At 51.7% G+C, this 18,271-nt stretch overlaps 1 protein-coding gene across 3 annotated transcripts in view; it reads left to right on the top strand.

The window, feature by feature from the left end:
• Window positions 1-18,271, top strand: part of LOC142256088 (zinc finger protein 10-like) — an 85,902-nt gene that overhangs the window by 55,278 nt on the left and 12,353 nt on the right. For all 3 annotated transcript variants that reach the window (XM_075327607.1, XM_075327606.1, XM_075327605.1), the window contains exons 7-8: window positions 15,633-15,716; window positions 16,341-16,418. In XM_075327607.1, the coding sequence (XP_075183722.1) occupies window positions 15,633-15,716; window positions 16,341-16,418 (162 nt within the window). The remainder of the gene's footprint in view (window positions 1-15,632; window positions 15,717-16,340; window positions 16,419-18,271) is intronic.

Raw genomic sequence — 18,271 nt, 5'->3', positions numbered from 1 at the left:
CTCAGATTGAGGAGTCAGCTTCTCAGCAGGAGAAATTCCATTTTAGGTTTCCCAAACGTACACGGAGTGCGTTTCTTGATCACTCCGACTTCAGAGATACAGTCCAGAAACACCGAGCTTTTCCAGATAAGCGCTTTACTAAGCGCCTTAATGACACACGTTATCCCTTCCCCCCTGACGTAGTCAAGGGTTGGGCTCAGTGTCCCAAGGTGGATCCTCCAATCTCTAGACTGGCGGCTAGATCCATAGTTGCAGTGGCAGACGGTGCATCACTCAAGGATGCCACTGACAGGCAGATAGAGCTCCTGATGAAATCCATCTATGAAGCTATTGGCGCGTCCTTTACTCCGGCATTCGCAGCCGTATGGGCACTCCAAGCTATCTCAGCTTGTCAGTCTGAGATTAATGCAGTCACACGTGCCTCTACTCCGCAGGTTGTGTCCTTAACCTCTCAGGCGTCGGCGTTTGCGTCCTACGCCATGAATGCTGTCCTGGACTCGGCGAGCCGTACGGCGGTAGCATCCGCCAATTCGGTGGCAGTCTGCAGGGCCATGTGGCTACGTGAATGGAAGGCAGACTCTGCTTCCAAAAAGTTCTTAACCGGTTTGCCATTTTCTGGCGACCGCCTGTTTGGCGAGCAATTGGATGAAATCATTAACCCCTTCACCCCCGGCCACTAAAACACCCTAATGACCGGGCCATTTTTTGCAATTCTGACCAGTGTCACTTTGACAGGTTATAACTCTGGAACGCTTCAACGGATCCTGGCGATTCTGACATTGTTTTTTCGTGACATATTGTACTTCATGTCAGTGGTAAATTTAGGCCGATATTTTTTGCGTTTATTTGTGAAAATTTAGGAAATTTGGCGAAAATTTTGAAAATTTCGCAAATTTCAAACTTTGAAAATTTATGCCCATAAATCTGAGAGATATGTCACACAAAATAGTTACTAAATAACATTTCCCACATGTCTACTTTACATCAGCGCAATTTTCGAAACAAATTTTTTTTCCGTTAGGAAGTTAGAAGGGGTCAAAGGTCATCAGCAAATTCTCATTTTTCCAACAAAATTTACAAAATAATTTTTTTAGGGACCACATCACATTTGAAGTGACTTTGAGAGGCCGAGGTGACAGAAAATACCCAAAAGTGACCCCATTCTAAAAACTACACCCCTCACACTGCTCAAAACCACATCCAATAAGTTTATTAACCCTTTAGGTGCTTCACAGGAACCAAAGCAATGTGGAAGGAAAAAATGAAAATTTTACTTTTTAACACAAAAATGTTACTTTAGCCATAAAATTTTCATTTTTACAAGGGAGAAAAGAGAAAGTACACAATACAATTTATTGTGCATGTTCTCCTGAGTACGCTGATACCCCATATGTGGTAAAAATCAATTGTTTGGGCGCACGGCAGAGCTCGGAAGGGAAGGAGCGCCATTTGAATTTTTGAACGCAAAATTAGCTGCACTCATTAGCGGACGCCATGTCGGGTTTGAAGACCCCCTGAGGTGCCTAAACAATGGAGCTCCCCCATAAGTGACCCCATTTTGGAAACTAGAGGCCTCAAATAATTTTTCTAGATGTTTGGTGAGCACTTTGAACCCCTGGGGGCTTCACAAAAGTTTATAGCGTTGAGCCGTGAAAAGAAAAAAAATTTTTTTTACCACAAAACGGTTGCTTCAACTAGGTAGCTTTTTTTTTCACAAGGGTAACAGGAAAAAATGCACCATAAAATGTATTGTGCATTTTCTCCTGAGTACGCAGATACCTCATATGTGGTGGAAATCAAATGTTTGGACACACAGCAGTGCTCGGAAGGCAAGGAGCGCCATTTGAATTTTTGAGTGCAAAATTAGCTGCACCTGTTAGCGGACGCCATGTCGGGTTTGAAGACCCCCTGAGGTGCCTAAACAATGGAGCTCCCCCACAAGTGACCCCATTTTGGAAACTAGAGGCCTCAAATAATTTTTCTAGATGTTTGGTGAGCACTTTGAACCCCTGGGGGCTTCACAAAAGTTTATAGCGTTGAGCCGTGAAAAGAAAAAAAAATTTTTTTACCACAAAACGGTTGCTTCAACTAGGTAGCTTTTTTTTTCACAAGGGTAACAGGAAAAAATGCACCATAAAATGTATTGTGCATTTTCTCCTGAGTACGCAGATACCTCATATGTGGTGGAAATCAAATGTTTGGACACACAGCAGTGCTCGGAAGGCAAGGAGCGCCATTTGAATTTTTGAGTGCAAAATTAGCTGCACCTGTTAGCGGACGCCATGTCGGGTTTGAAGACCCCCTGAGGTGCCTAAACAATGGAGCTCCCCCACAAGTGACCCCATTTTGGAAACTAGAGGCCTCAAATAATTTTTCTAGATGTTTGGTGAGCACTTTGAACCCCTGGGGGCTTCACAAAAGTTTATAGCGTTGAGCCGTGAAAAGAAAAAAAATTTTTTTTACCACAAAACGGTTGCTTCAACTAGGTAGCTTTTTTTTTCACAAGGGTAACAGGAAAAAATGCACCATAAAATGTATTGTGCATTTTCTCCTGAGTACGCAGATACCTCATATGTGGTGGAAAGTAATTGTTTGGGCGCATGGCGGGGCTCAGAAGAGAAGGAGCGCCATTTGACAGCAAAATTGGTTGGAATCATTAGCGGACACCATGTCACGTTTGGAGACCCCCTATGGTGCCTAAACAGTGGAGCTCCCCCACAAGTGACACCATTTTGGAAACTAGAGCCCTCAAATAATTTTTCTAGATGTTTGGTGAGCACTTTGAACACCTGGGGGCTTCACAGAAGTTTATAGCGTTGAGCCGTGAAAAGAAAAAAAAAATGTTTTACCACAAAACGGTTGCTTCAACTAGGTAGCTTTTTTTTTCACAAGGCTATCAGGAAAAAATGCACCATAAAATGTATTGTGCATTTTCTCCTGAGTACGCAGATACCTCATATGTGGTGGAAAGTAATTGTTTGGGCGCATGGCGGGGCTAAGAAGAGAAGGAGCGCCATTTGACAGCAAAATTGGTTGGAATCATTAGCGGACGCCATGTCACGTTTGGAGACCCCCTATGGTGCCTAAACAGTGGAGCTCCCCCACAAGTGACACCATTTTGGAAACTAGAGCCCTCAAATATTTTTTCTAGATGTTTGGTGAGCACTTTGAACACCTGGGGGCTTCACAGAAGTTTATAGCGTTGAGCCGTGAAAAGAATTTTTTTTTTTTTTTACCACAAAATGGTTGCTTCAACTAGGTAGCTTTTTTTTTCACAAGGGTAACAGGAAAAAATGCACCATAAAATGTATTGTGCATTTTCTCCTGAGTACGCAGATACCTCATATGTGGTGGAAAGTAATTGTTTGAGCGCATGGCGGGGCTCAGAAGAGAAGGAGCGCCATTTGACTTTTCAAACGCAGTGCACTGATCGGCCGCTGCAGGACGCACGGTCGGATGCGATAAAAAAAAGCGTCGGGGATACGTAAAAAAAAAAAGTCACGCCAAAAATTGACCATGGATGCAGATACGTTATGTGCATCCCTGATCAGCGCTTGGCGGGACGCACGGACGGATGCGATACAAAAAGCGTCGCAAATACGGAAAAAAGTCACGCCAAAAATTGAGCAGGGATGCCGATCCGTTATCTGCATCCCTAATCAGCGCTCGGCGGGACGCACGGACGGATGCGATACAAAAAGCGTCGGGGATACGGAAAAAAAAGTCACGCCAAAAATTGAGCAGGGATGCCGATCCGTTATCTGCATCCCTGATCTGCGCTCGGCGGGACGCACGGACGGATGCGATACAAAAAGCGTCGCGAATACGGAAAAAAGTCACGCCAAAAATTGAGCAGGGATGCCGATCCGTTATCGGCATCCCTGATCAGCGCTCGGCGGGACGCACGGACGGACGCGATACAAAAAGCGTCGGGGATACGGAAAAAAGTCACGCCAAAAATTGAGCAGGGATGCCGATCCGTTATCTGCATCCCTAATCAGCGCTCGGCGGGACGCACGGACGGATGCGATACAAAAAGCGTCGGGGATACGGAAAAAAAAGTCACGCCAAAAATTGAGCAGGGATGCCGATCCGTTATCTGCATCCCTGATCTGCGCTCGGCGGGACGCACGGACGGATGCGATACAAAAAGCGTCGCGAATACGGAAAAAAGTCACGCCAAAAATTGAGCAGGGATGCCGATCCGTTATCTGCATCCCTAATCAGCGCTCGGCGGGACGCACGGACGGATGCGATACAAAAAGCGTCGTGAATACGGAAAAAAAAGTCACGCCAAAAATTGACCATGGATGCCGATCCGTTATCTGCATCCCTGATCAGCGCTTGGCGGGACGCACGGACGGATGCGATACAAAAAGCGTCGGGGATACGGAAAAAAAAGTCACGCCAAAAATTGAGCAGGGATGCCGATCCGTTATCTGCATCCCTGATCAGCGCTTGGCGGGACGCACGGACGGATGAGGTGTAAAAATGGACAGGGGATACGGAAAAAAAAAAAAAAGTTATACTCACAGTACCCAGAGGACTAGCAGGAGGATCACTGACCAGAAGAGCTGCAGAGGAACAGATGGCAGAGAGATGGACAGCTTTACAGGAGCAGCAGGCAGATCAGCAGAATGCCCAGGAAGGACCCAGCGATGGACGCAGATGTGATCAGGCCGGTGAAGACAGGTAAGAGGACGTCGGGGGAGAGCAGAGGGGGAGAGGGGGGGGTGAGAGCAGAGGGGGAGGGGGGAGAGCAGAGGGGGAGAGCAGAGGGGGAGGGGGGGAGAGCAGAGGGAGAGGGGGGGGAGAGCAGAGGGGGAGACCGGAGAGGGAGCTGCAGAAGCAGAATAGAAATAATGGGGGAGGCAGTCAGATCGCAGGGGGAGCGGATCGGGATGTCGGGGGGGGGGGGGTGGTTGGGGGGAGCAGATCGCGGGGGGGGCACGGCAGGGGCTATCACGGCAGCGCGCAGGGGCACCACGGGAGCGCGCACGGGCTGCAAAGTGAGCACAGTACTCACTTTGCAGCAGCAGCGGTGGTAGCAGATCGGGATGCCGGGGGGGGCAGATCGGGGCGTAGGGGGGCAGATCGGGGCGTAGGGGGGCAGATCGGGGGGGGGCACGGGCAGGGGCCTTCACGGGAGCGCGCAGGGGCCTTCACGGGAGCGCGCAGGGGCCATCGCCGGAGCGCAATACTTACCTTTGGAGCTGGCGCGGTGACAGCAGAGGCGGCGTCTGCGGCGGCAGCAGCGGTGGCGTGGTACCAAAAGTACCAGCCACTCCACGCTGCAGCCATGTTGGGGGAGGGTCCCCAGAGCAGCACAGGCCTGGGGAGGGCGGCCACCGGCAGATCAGACCGCCCCACTGCACACTGATTGGAGCGATTGCGCGTCATAGCACGATCGCTCCAATCAGTGCTGCAGGGGCTGGGGGCGGCATGTTTGAGGTCCACCTATGATATGCTGCAGCAGCTGCGGCATCTCATAGCTGGATCTCACAGGATCGCACTAATTCGGGCATTATTTTTGCCGAAATTAGTGCGATCGATGTGGTTGGCGGTTCAGATTTGAACAGCCAATCACATCGATCGTCGATAGGGGGTGGCGATGCCACCCCCCCTGGGGTCAAGCAAAGGTCCCCTGCTGTAAGAAACAGCAGGGGACATCATTTGAAAGCCGTTGCTATGGCCACGGCAATCAAATGAAGTTTAGGCCGTAAAATTACGTCCCTGGTCGTTAAGTCACGTTAAAATAGGACGTAATTTTACGGCCCGCGGTCGTGAAGGGGTTAAACAATCCAAGGGAAAGGACTCGTCCTTACCCCAGTCCAAACCAAACAGACCTCAACAACGGAAGGTACAATCGAGGTTTCGGTCCTTTCGGCCCTCAGCCAAGTCTCAATTCTCCTCGTCCAACAGGCCACAGAAGGGTCAGAGGAACTCTGATTCATGGCGGTCTAAGTCACGTCCTAAAAAGACCGCCGGAGGAACCGCTCCCAAAGCGGCCTCCTCATGACTTTCGGCCTCCCCAAACCGCATCCTCGGTCGGTGGCAGGCTCTCCCGCTTTTGCGACGCCTGGTTGCCACATGTCCAAGACCGATGGGTGAGAGACATTCTGTCTCACGGTTACAGGATAGAGTTCCGTTCTCGTCCTCCGACTCGTTTCTTCAGAACATCTCCGCCCCCCGAGCGAGCCGATGCTCTTCTTCAGGCGGTGAGCACTCTGAAGGCAGAAGGAGTGGTGATCCCTGTTCCCCTTCAGCAATGGGGTCACGGTTTTTACTCCAACTTGTTCGTGGTGCCAAAAAAGGACGGATCTTTCCGTCCCGTTCTGGACCTCAAACTGCTCAACAAACACGTGAAAACCAGGCGGTTCCGGATGGAATCTCTCCGCTCCGTCATCGCCTCGATGTCCCAAGGAGACTTCCTAGCATCAATCGACATCAGGGATGCTTATCTCCACGTGCCGATTGCACCAGAGCATCAGCGCTTCCTGCGTTTCGCCATCGGGGACGAACACCTTCAGTTCGTGGCGCTGCCTTTCGGCCTGGCGACGGCCCCACGGGTCTTCACCAAGGTCATGGCAACAGTGGTAGCAGTCCTACACTCTCAGGGACACTCGGTGATCCCTTACTTAGACGATCTCCTTGTCAAGGCCCCCTCTCGGGTGGCATGCCAACACAGCCTGAACATTGCTCTGGAGACTCTCCAGAGATTCGGGTGGATCATCAATTTCCCAAAGTCAAAATTGACACCGACCCAATCGCTGACATATCTCGGGATGGAGTTTCATACTCTCTCAGCGATAGTGAAACTTCCGCTGGACAAACAGCGTTCACTACGGACAGGGGTGTAATCTCTCCTTCGAGCCCAGTCGCACCCCTTGAGGCGCCTCATGCACTTCCTAGGGAAGATGGTGGCAGCAATGGAGGCAGTTCCATTTGCGCAGTTTCATCTGCGTCCACTTCAATGGGACATTCTCCGCAAATGGGACAGGAAGTCGACGTCCCTCGACAGGAACGTCTCACTTTCTCGGGCAGCCAAGGCCTCCCTTCAGTGGTGGCTTCTTCCCACTTCTTTGTCGAAGGGGAAATCATTCCTACCCCCATCCTGGGCTGTGGTCACGATGGACGCGAGTCTGTCAGGGTGGGGAGCGGTTTTCCTCCACCACAGGGCTCAGGGTACCTGGACTCAGCCAGAGTCCTCCCTTCAGATCAATGTTCTGGAGATAAGGGCAGTGTATCTAGCCCTAAAAGCGTTCCAGCCGTGGCTGGAAGGCAGGCAGATCCGAATTCAGTCGGACAACGCCACGGCGGTGGCATACATCAACCACCAAGGCGGCACACGCAGTCGGCAAGCCTTCCAGGAAGTTCGGCGGATTCTGCTGTGGGTGGAAGCCACAGCCTCCACCATCTCCGCAGTTCACATCCCGGGCGTAGAAAACTGGGAAGCAGACTTTCTCAGTCGCCAGGGCATGGACGCAGGGGAATGGTCTCTTCACCCGGACGTGTTTCAAGAGATCTGTCGCCGCTGGGGGAAGCCGGACGTCGACCTAATGGCGTCCCGGCACAACAACAAGGTCCCGGCATTCATGGCACGGTCTCAAGATCACAGAGCTCTGGCGGCGGACGCATTAGTTCAGGATTGGTCGCAGTTTCGGCTGCCTTATGTATTTCCTCCTCTGGCACTACTGCCCAGAGTATTACGCAAGATCAGGTCCGACTGCCGCCGCGCCATCCTCATCGCCCCAGACTGGCCGAGGAGGTCGTGGTACCCGGATCTGTGGCATCTCACGGTGGGTCAACCATGGGCACTACCAGACCGTCCAGACTTACTGTCTCAAGGGCCATTTTTCCATCTGAATTCTGCGGCCCTCAACCTGACTGTGTGGCCATTGAGTCCTGGATCCTAGCGTCTTCAGGGTTATCTCAAGAGGTCATTGCCACTATGAGACAGGCCAGGAAACCAACGTCCGCCAAGATCTACCACAGGACGTGGAGGATCTTCTTATCCTGGTGCTCTGATCAGGGTTTTACTCCCTGGCCATTTGCCTTGCCCACTTTTCTGTCCTTCCTTCAATCCGGAATGGAAAAGGGTTTGTCTCTCGGCTCTATTAAGGGACAAGTCTCGGCGCTCTCTGTGTTTTTTCAAAAGCGTCTAGCCAGGCTTCCGCAGGTCCGCACGTTCCTGCAGGGAGTTTGCCACATAGTCCCTCCTTACAAGCGTCCGCTAGAACCCTGGGATCTGAACAGGGTGCTAACGGCTCTTCAGAAACCACCTTTCGAGCCAATGAGAGATATTTCTCTTTCACGCCTTTCGCAGAAGGTGGTCTTCCTAGTGGCAGTCACATCACTTCGGAGAGTGTCTGAGCTAGCTGCACTGTCATGCAAAGCCCCCTTCCTGGTGTTTCACCAGGACAAGGTGGTTCTGCGTCCGGTTCCGGAATTTCTCCCTAAGGTGGTATCCCCTTTTCATCTCAATCAGGATATCTCCTTACCTTCTTTTTGCCCTCATCCAGTTCACCAATGTGAAAAGGATTTGCACTTGTTAGATCTTGTGAGAGCACTTAGACTCTACATTTCTCGTACGGCGCCCCTGCGCCGTTCGGATGCGCTCTTTGTCCTTGTCGCTGGCCAGCGTAAAGGGTCGCAGGCTTCCAAGTCAACCTTGGCTCGGTGGATCAAGGAACCAATTCTTGAAGCCTACCGTTCTTCTGGGCTTCCGGTTCCTTCAGGGCTGAAAGCCCATTCTACCAGAGCCGTGGGTGCGTCCTGGGCATTGCGGCACCAGGCTACGGCTCAGCAGGTGTGTCAGGCGGCTACCTGGTCGAGTCTGCACACTTTCACGAAACACAATCAGGTGCATACCTACGCTTCGGCAGATGCCAGCCTAGGTAGGCGAGTCCTTCAGGCGGCGGTTGCCCACCTGTAGGAAGGGGCCGTTTTACGGCTCTATTACCGAGGTATTCTTTTACCCACCCAGGGACTGCTTTTGGACGTCCCAATTGTCTGGGTCTCCCAATGGAGCGACAAAGAAGAAGGGAATTTTGTTTACTTACCGTAAATTCCTTTTCTTCTAGCTCCTATTGGGAGACCCAGAACCCGCCCCTGTTCCCTTCGGGCTGTTGTTCTTTTGTGTACACATGTTGTTCATGTTGAATTGTTATGGGTTCATGGTTTTCAGTTCTCCGAACATCCTTCGGATTGAATTTACCTTAGACCAATTTATAAGTTTCCTCCTTCCTGCTTTTGCACCAAAACTGAGGAGCCCGTGATGCACGGGGGGGTGTATAGGCAGAGGGGAGGGGTTTACACTTTTAAGTGTAATACTTTGTGTGGCCTCCGGAGGCAGAAGCTATACACCCAATTGTCTGGGTCTCCCAATAGGAGCTAGAAGAAAAGGAATTTACGGTAAGTAAACAAAATTCCCTTCTTTAGTCAGCAGCAGCTGCTGATTGTATCGGTTGGAAGAAAAGAGGGCCCCCACGGGGCCCCCGGCATGCTCCCTTCTCACCCCACTAAATCGGCGGTGCTGTTAAGGTTGAGGTACCCATTGCGGGTACGACGGCCGGAGCCTCATGCCGTGTTTCCTTCTCCATCCCTGAGGGCTCTGGTAGAAGTGGGATCCGAAGCGGTTATCCAGGTTCTGGGACCGTGCTCCCTCCGCAGCCCCTGAGGGAATCTGCTGGACAGGAGCTTATCTATCTTCAGGGACAGGGCCCTGCATCCACGAGGTACTCTGTGTCCCTATGGGGACGGTGTATGGAGCGCCTGGTTTCCAGACGCCGCATCTGACTGCTGAATAGTGAAGACCGGGGACTACCGCGCCGACCGCGCCTGCTTGTCGGCCGCGGTATTAAATTTAGTCCCCGGCTTCATCGCGGCCTAGTGGAAAAACTCCCGCCCCCAGGCCTGTCTATCAGAGATAGGGGCGGGATAGCCGACCTGACGTCGGATGTGAGGGCCGGGGCATCCTGTATGCTCCCTCCCCCCTCACTGATCACTGTGGGGACCCCAGATTCCCGCACTTTTCATAACGCCGCCCATGGCTTCACTCCTCCCCTGAGAGCTCCGGCAGCCATCTTTAGGACATTCTGCCGGTGGAGAATCACACAGAACAGCTCTGCAGCTCTGGGAGACCAGGCAGGGAATCTGGAGCGCACACACCCCGCTTTTTAGCGGTCGGTAAGCCGCACCGGTCACTCGGTGTTGGTCCCCTCCGGTGCCGGTATAGATACGTATATATATACCTTTCTGTTCGGCCGGACTGTATACCCTTTTTTCTGTATACCCTCAGTGATCACGCTCCTAGCACACAACAGCATGTCGGTCACAAGGAGCAAGGGCACTAAAGCACAGGATTTTTTTGCGACATGTACCTCTTGTAGGGCCATGTTACCTGCGGGTTCCACCTACCCTCACTGTGAGCAATGCTCGACCCCTGTTACGCTTGCTCAGCCGGAGCCTCGGTCACTAGTGGGCCCCTCGGCTCAGGCAGACCCCCCTGTTTCTACTGTCCAGGTGGCAGCGACTGAGTTTGCAGTTTTTACTGACAAGCTCTCAGAGTCACTCTCACAATCCATGGCTCAGTCTATGGACAAATGGTCTGCCAAGTTGCTGGAAGCCCTGCAGTCCAGACCCGTCCTTACACAGGCCCCGGACCCGGTTAGATCGGCACCTCCAGGTCCCTCTGGGTACACCCCGGCCGGGGTGGGCCCCAGGTCTCACGTGGAGGACTCCTCCACGGACCACAGTCCCAGACCAGCTAAGCGGGCTCGCTTGGAATCATCCCCGACTTCCTCACGCTGCTCGGGTTCCCAGCTTGAGGACTCTCTAGAGGACGAGGCGGAGGTCGCAGCTCAGGGCTCGGACCCTGATGTTGCTCTCAATCTTGATACACCTGAAGGGGACGCCTTAGTAAATGATCTTATCTCGTCCATCAATCAGGTGTTAGATCTATCTCCACCGCCTCCACCTATAGAGGAGTCGGCCTCTCAGCAGGAGAAACACCAGTTTCGGTTTCCCAAACGTATACGGAGTGCATTTTTTGATCACTCTAACTTCAGAGATGCTGTCCAGAAGCCCAGAGCGGTTCCGGACAAGCGCTTTACTAAGCGCCTTACTGACACACGTTACCCCTTCCCCGCTGACGTAGTTAAGGGTTGGGCTCAATGTCCTAAGGTAGATCCCCAAGTCTCCAGATTGGCGGCTAGATCCGTGGTTTCGGTTGCAGATGGCTCATCACTAAAAGATGCCACTGACAGGCAGATAGAACTCCTGGTGAAATCCATCTATGAGGCCACGGGAGCGTCTTTTGCCCCGGCCTTTGCAGCCGTGTGGGCACTCCAAGCCATCTCAGCTTGTCTTAATGCGGTCACACGTACGTCTGCCCCGCAGGTTGCATCTTTAACCTCTCAGGCGTCGGCGTTTTCTTCCTACGCCATGAACGCAGTCCTAGACTCTGCTAGCCGTACAGCGGTGGCATCCGCTAATTCTGTTGCAGTCCGCAGGGCCATGTGGCTGCGCGAATGGAAGGCAGACTCTGCTTCCAAGAGGTTCTTAACCGGTTTGCCGTTTTCTGGCGAGAGATTGTTTGGCGAACGATTGGATGAGATTATTAAGGAATCCAAGGGAAAGGACTCCTCCTTACCCCAGTCCAAACCTAAGAGACCTCAGCAGCGGAAAATACAATCGAGGTTTCGGTCCTTTCGTCCCTCCGCCAAGCCACAGTCCTCTTCGTCCAATAGACAGGACAAAGGCCAGAGGAACTCCTATGCGTGGCGGTCTAAGTCACGCCCCCAAAAGACCGCCGGAGGCACTGCTTCCAAGGCGGCCTCCTCATGACTCACGGCATCCCCGAACCGCATCCTCGGTCGGTGGCAGGCTCTCCCGCTTTCGCGACGCCTGGTGGCCACATGTTCAAGACCGATGGGTGAGAGACATCCTGTCTCACGGTTACAGGATAGAGTTCAGCTCTCGTCCTCCGACTCGTTTCTTCAGAACCTCCCCGCCCCCCGCGCGAGCAGACGCACTTTTTCAAGCAGTGGACGCTCTGAAAAAAGAAGGCGTCGTGACCCCCGTTCCCACTCAGGAACAGGGTCGCGGTTTTTACTCCAACTTATTCGTGGTACCAAAGAAGGACGGATCATTCCGTCCCGTTCTGGACCTCAAATTGCTCAACAAACACGTGAGCACCAGACGATTCCGGATGGAATCTCTCCGCTCGGTCATCGCCTCGATGTCACAAGGAGACTTCCTCGCATCGATCGACATCAAGGATGCCTATCTCCATGTGCCGATCGCACCAGAACATCAACGCTTTTTGCGTTTCGCCATAGGGGACGAACACCTTCAGTTCGTGGCTTTACCCTTCGGCCTGGCGACAGCCCCACGGGTTTTCACCAAAGTCATGGCATCCGTTGTGGCGATCCTGCATTCTCAGGGGCACTCGGTGATTCCTTACTTGGACGATCTCCTAGTCAGGGCACCTTCTCGGGCGGCGTGTCAACACAGCCTTACCGTCGCTCTGGAGACCCTCCAGCAGTTCGGGTGGCTCATCAACTTCCCAAAATCCAAGTTGACACCGACCCAATCTCTGACCTATCTAGGGATGGAGTTTCATACACAGTCAGCGGTAGTCAAGCTACCACTAGACAAACAGCTGTCACTGCAGGCAGGGGTGCAATCTCTGATTCAGACTCAGTCTCACCCCTTGAGACGTCTCATGCACTTCCTGGGGAAGATGGTAGCAGCGATGGAGGCAGTGCCCTTCGCGCAATTCCATCTGCGACCACTCCAGTGGGACATTCTCCGCAAATGGGACAGGAGGTCGAACTCTCTCGACAGGAACGTCTCTCTTTCCCTTGCAACAAAGACATCCCTTCAGTGGTGGCTTCTTCCCACTTCTCTTTCACAGGGAAAATCCTTCCTGCCCCCAACCTGGGCTGTGGTCACCACGGACGCGAGCCTGTCAGGGTGGGGAGCGGTGTTCCTCCATCACAGGGCTCAGGGAACCTGGACTCCGATAGAGTCTTCCCTTCAGATCAATGTCCTGGAGATAAGGGCAGTGTATCTGGCCCTAGTGGCTTTCCAGCAGCTGCTGGAGGGCAGGCAGATCCGTATTCAGTCGGACAACGCCACTGCCGTCGCATACATCAACCACCAGGGCGGCACGCGGAGTCGTCAAGCCTTCCAAGAAGTCCGGCGAATTCTGCAGTGGGTGGAAGCCACAGCATCCACCATCTCAGCAGTTCACATACCGGGCGTAGAAAACTGGGAAGCAGATTTTCTCAGTCGTCAGGGCATGGATGCGGGGGAATGGTCCCTGCACCCAGAGGTGTTTCGAGAGATCTGTCGCCGCTGGGGAACACCGGACGTCGATCTCATGGCGTCACGGCACAACAACAAGGTCCCGACCTTCATGGCACGATCTCAGGATCACAGAGCTCTGGCGGCGGACGCACTAGTTCAGGATTGGTCGCAGTTTCGACTACCTTATGTATTTCCTCCTCTGGCAATGCTGCCCAGAGTACTACGCAAGATCAGGTCCGACTGCCGTCGCGCCATTCTCGTCGCTCCAGACTGGCCGAGGCGGTCATGGTACCCGGATCTGTGGCATCTCACGGTGGGTCAGCCGTGGGCGCTGCCAGACCGCCCAGACTTGCTGTCGCAAGGGCCATTTTTCCATCTGAATTCTGCGGCCCTCAACCTGACTGTGTGGCCATTGAGTCCTGGCTCCTAGCGGCTTCAGGGCTGTCTCAGGATGTCATTGCCACTATGAGACAGGCCAGGAAACCGACGTCCGCCAAGATCTATCACAGGACTTGGCGGATTTTCTTGTCCTGGTGTTCTGATAAAGATCTTTCTCCCTGGCCTTTTGCCTTACCCACTTTTCTTTCCTTCCTTCAATCCGGAATGGATAAGGGGTTGTCACTTAGTTCTCTCAAAGGGCAAGTATCGGCACTCTCAATATTCTTTCAAAAGCGCCTGGCCAAGCTTCCGCAGGTCCGCACGTTCCTGCAGGGAGTTTGCCACATAGTCCCACCTTACAAGCACCCGCTTGAACCCTGGGACCTTAACAGGGTGCTGACGGCTCTTCAGAAACCGCCTTTTGAGCCGCTGCGTGATGTCTCCTTATCACGTCTTTCGCAGAAAGTGGCATTTCTAGTAGCAGTTACTTCTCTCCGTAGAGTGTCGGAGCTGGCAGCGCTGTCATGCAAAGCCCCCTTCCTGGTTTTTCACCAGGATAAGGTGGTTCTCCGTCCTGTTCCGGAATTTCTCCCTAAGGTGGTATCGCCTTTTCATCTCAATCAGGATATCACCTTACCTTCATTTTGCCCTAATCCAATTCACCGCTTTGAAAAGGATTTGCACTCACTAGATTTAGTGAGAGCACTCCGTTTCTACGTGTCTCGCACAGCGCCCCTGCGTCGTTGAGATGCGCTTTTTGTCCTTGTGGCTGGTCAGCGTAAGGGTTCGCAAGCTTCCAGGTCAACCTTGGCTCGGTGGATCAAGGAACCGATTCTTGAAGCTTACCGTTCTTCGGGGCTTCCGATTCCTTCGGGGCTGAAAGCCCATTCTACCAGAGCCGTAGGGGCGTCCTGGGCATTGCGGCACCGGGCGACGGCGCAGCAGGTGTGTCAGACAGCTACGTGGTCTAGTCTGCACACTTTCACAAAGCACTATCAAGAGCATGCCTATGCTTCGGCAGATGCCAGTCTAGGTAGGCCGGTCCTTCAGGTGGCGGTAGCCCACCTGTAAGAGGGAGTCGTGTCGGCTCTTGTTATCGAGGTATTCTTTTACCCACCCAGGGACTGCTCTTGGACGTCCCAATTGTCTGGGTCTCCCAATGGAGCGACAAAGAAGAAGGGAATTTTGTTTACTTACCGTAAATTCCTTTTCTTCTAGCTCCTATTGGGAGACCCAGCACCCGCCCCTGTTCCCTTCGGGCTAGTTGTTCTTTTGTGTACACATGTTGTTCATGTTCAATTGTTTCATGGTTTTCAGTTCTCCGAACATCCTTCGGATTGAATTTACCTTAAACCAATTATAAGTTTCCTCCTTCCTGCTTTTGCACCAAAACTGAGGAGCCCGTGAGGCACGGGAGGGTGTATAGGCAGAGGGGAGGGGTTACACTTTTGAGTGTAATACTTTGTGTGGCCTCCGGAGGCAGAAGCTATACACCCCAATTGTCTGGGGCTCCCAATAGGAGCTAGAAGAAAAGGAATTTACGGTAAGTAAACAAAATTCCCTTCTTTCCCCATTATGTACGTAGGGGCAAAATTGATTGGTAAATTGGAACGCGCGGGGTTAAAATTTCGCCTCACAACATAGCCTATGACGCTCTCGGGGTCCAGAAGTGTGAGTGTGCAAAACTTTGTGGCTGTAGCTGCGACGGTGCAGATGCCAATCCCGGACACACACACACACATACACACACACACACACACACACACACACACACACACAATACACACACACACACACCACACACACACACACACCACACACACACACACACACCACACACACATTCAGCTTTATATATTAGATTGAAACAACTTGTCCTTTTTTCTCTCTCATACTTGTAAGTGCAGCAGAATTGAATGTTTTGTGCTCTCGGGTTACAGATCACGGACCTGCACATGCACTGAGGGACCCTGTGGGTGAGGAATATTATAATCAAAGAGATTCCGATGAAAGCAGCAGTCCAAGTAAGTTTTCTGCTCCCTCAGGCGGCATCACTCATCCTCTCCAGGGTCCTGACTAGTACATACGACTGGTAATGAAGTGTTAGCAGATTGCTGGATGTAACACTGACCATCAGAAACACAGTACCCAGGAACAATCTTGTTCTGGTACCCATCATGTACCCCTTAAAGGGGTTGTCTGGGACTATTATATGTTTTTCTCATAGGGCTAAGAACGAATTACTTCTGCTTGCCGGCGATCTCTGCTAGCTCAAAGTGGTCACAGACCCTTCCGGTCGGCAATTCTGCTGCTTCATTTGACCTCAAGTTGACAAAGAAGCTTTTCCTCTTTCGGCCTGCTCCATTATTGAGGAGTGACTGGCCGACATCATGCTGATTGACAGCCGGCTCCCTGCAATTAGTTAGCGGGGAGCCAGATATCAATCAGTATGACACTGACACATCCGCAGAGCAGAAGAAAAGCTGCTGCTGTATCAACATGACGTCAGCAGAAGCCACAGAATCCCCGGTAAGAGCGGTCCGTGACTGCCTAACCTTGGTAGCAATGGACAGATACTACTAGATCATACATTTATTTTCTATATACTTATTTGATCTTAAAGAGTAACGAATGGACTTTGGTTTCAGTCTCTATCAGGATTAAAGAAGAGGATGAAGATGACGAATGTCCCTATGAAGAAGAGTTAATAAATAATTACAGTACAGGTTAGTAGTACCTTGCATTTAAAGGGGGTTGAGTCATGGGGACAACCCCTGTTTGTTTGCCTAAAGGGGGCTTTACACGCTACGACATCGCTAATGCGAACTCGTTGGGGTCACAGAATTGGTGATGCACATCCGGCCGCATTAGCGATGCCGTTGCGTGACACCTATGAGCGATTTTGCATCGTCGCAAAAACGTGCAAAATCGCTCATCGGTGACATGGGGGTCCATTCTCAAAAATCGTTACTGCAGCAGTAACGAAGTTGTTCCTCGTTCCTGAGGCAGCACACATCGCTCCGTGTGACACCGCAGGAACGAGGAACCTCTCCTTACCTGCCTCCCGGCCGCTATGCGGAAGGAAGGAGGTGGGCGGGATAATACGTTCTGCTCATCTCCGCTTCTATTGGGCGGCGGGTCAGTGACGCAGCTGTGACGTCGCTGTGACGCTGAACGAAACGCCCCCTTAGAAAGGAGGCGGTTCGCCGGTCACAGCGACGTCGCCGGACAGGTAAGTAGTGTGACGGGTCTGGGCGATGTTGTTGGGCACGGGCAGCGATTTGCTCGTGTCGCACAACAGATGGGGGCGGGTACGCACGCTAGCGATATCGGTACCGATATCGCAGCGTGTAAAGCGGCCTTTAGCCTCCATTCAGAACGCTGCTTTACTGGAGTCACACTTGTGATCCTCGTGCAAGTCACACACGTTGCCTCGCCCGGACCGGCCGCTGGCTCTTCTGACAGAAGTGAGTCACCTTCATTTATTTCTATGCAGCTGTCCTGGAGAGCCGCTCCATAGGGCGATGCGATGTGATCCTTGTGCGAGTCACACACAAGTGTGACTCCAGCATTGTGATGTAGAACGATAAGTTGCTTTATAAGAGACTAGCAGGTCTGTTCGAGCATTGCAGGGGAGATATGTGACCAGAAACGGCCTTCTCCAGCAAGAGCTGCTTATCGGTGGGGAATAGAGAAACTGAGTTGATCATTTAAAGCAGTGTTCCCCAACTCCGGTCCTCAAGGCCCGCCAACAGTGCAGGTTTTTGGGATTTCCTTAGTATTGCACAGGTGTTAATGTAATTACCTGCCCAGGTGCTGGTTCCAACAGCAGTGCAATGCTAAGGAAATCCTGAAAACATGCACTGTTGTTGGGCCTTGAGGACTGGAGTTGGGGAACCCTGATTTAAAGGGGTATTCCAATCTTAGACATTTTAGGCATATTGTCAAAATATATGAGATGGGTTTTGTGGCTTCAGGCCTTTCAAAACCTATGGTTAGAGTGTGGTAGTTCTCTCAAGAATAAGTTGGGAGTGTCTTTGACATATTTTCCAACCATGAATTGTGCTATTTGCTACAATACATAAATAAAACCGCACAATGTACAATTCTGCCTAAAATTATGTACAGAACACCTACATTCATGAAGGATATAAAATAAAGAAACACTCCGGCAAAACCCTGGAGGTTGTCGGAAATCACATACCATACCACCGATTGTAAACGGAATCCCAGAAACTTCTAAGTTGGAGGGTTTTCCATTGTAACAATCATAAAATTTCTGATAGGAGTTTCTTCTACTCGTGGCCTTATCTATGTCCATTCAAATCTATGGGACTAAAAGGCAAATGACCGTGTTTCATTCAACCAATCGGCAGATCCACAGTAAAATCATAATCAACCAGACAAAGATCTTGATGTGAACAAATAAATCACTCATTTTATAATGTCTGATTGGTCTTTCGCAACATAAACTTTCTAATATGACTGACTATTGCAAGTGGTTCCTGAGATCTGGGACCAAATCGCGACAGAAATTCTTCAGTTAACATCTTGAATGACCTACAAAAGCTCTTAAAGG

This window comes from Anomaloglossus baeobatrachus, chromosome 11, assembly GCF_048569485.1.
Source record: "Anomaloglossus baeobatrachus isolate aAnoBae1 chromosome 11, aAnoBae1.hap1, whole genome shotgun sequence".
Lineage (NCBI taxonomy): Eukaryota > Metazoa > Chordata > Amphibia > Anura > Aromobatidae > Anomaloglossus > Anomaloglossus baeobatrachus.
This window is presented reverse-complemented; position numbering and strand designations above follow the sequence as displayed.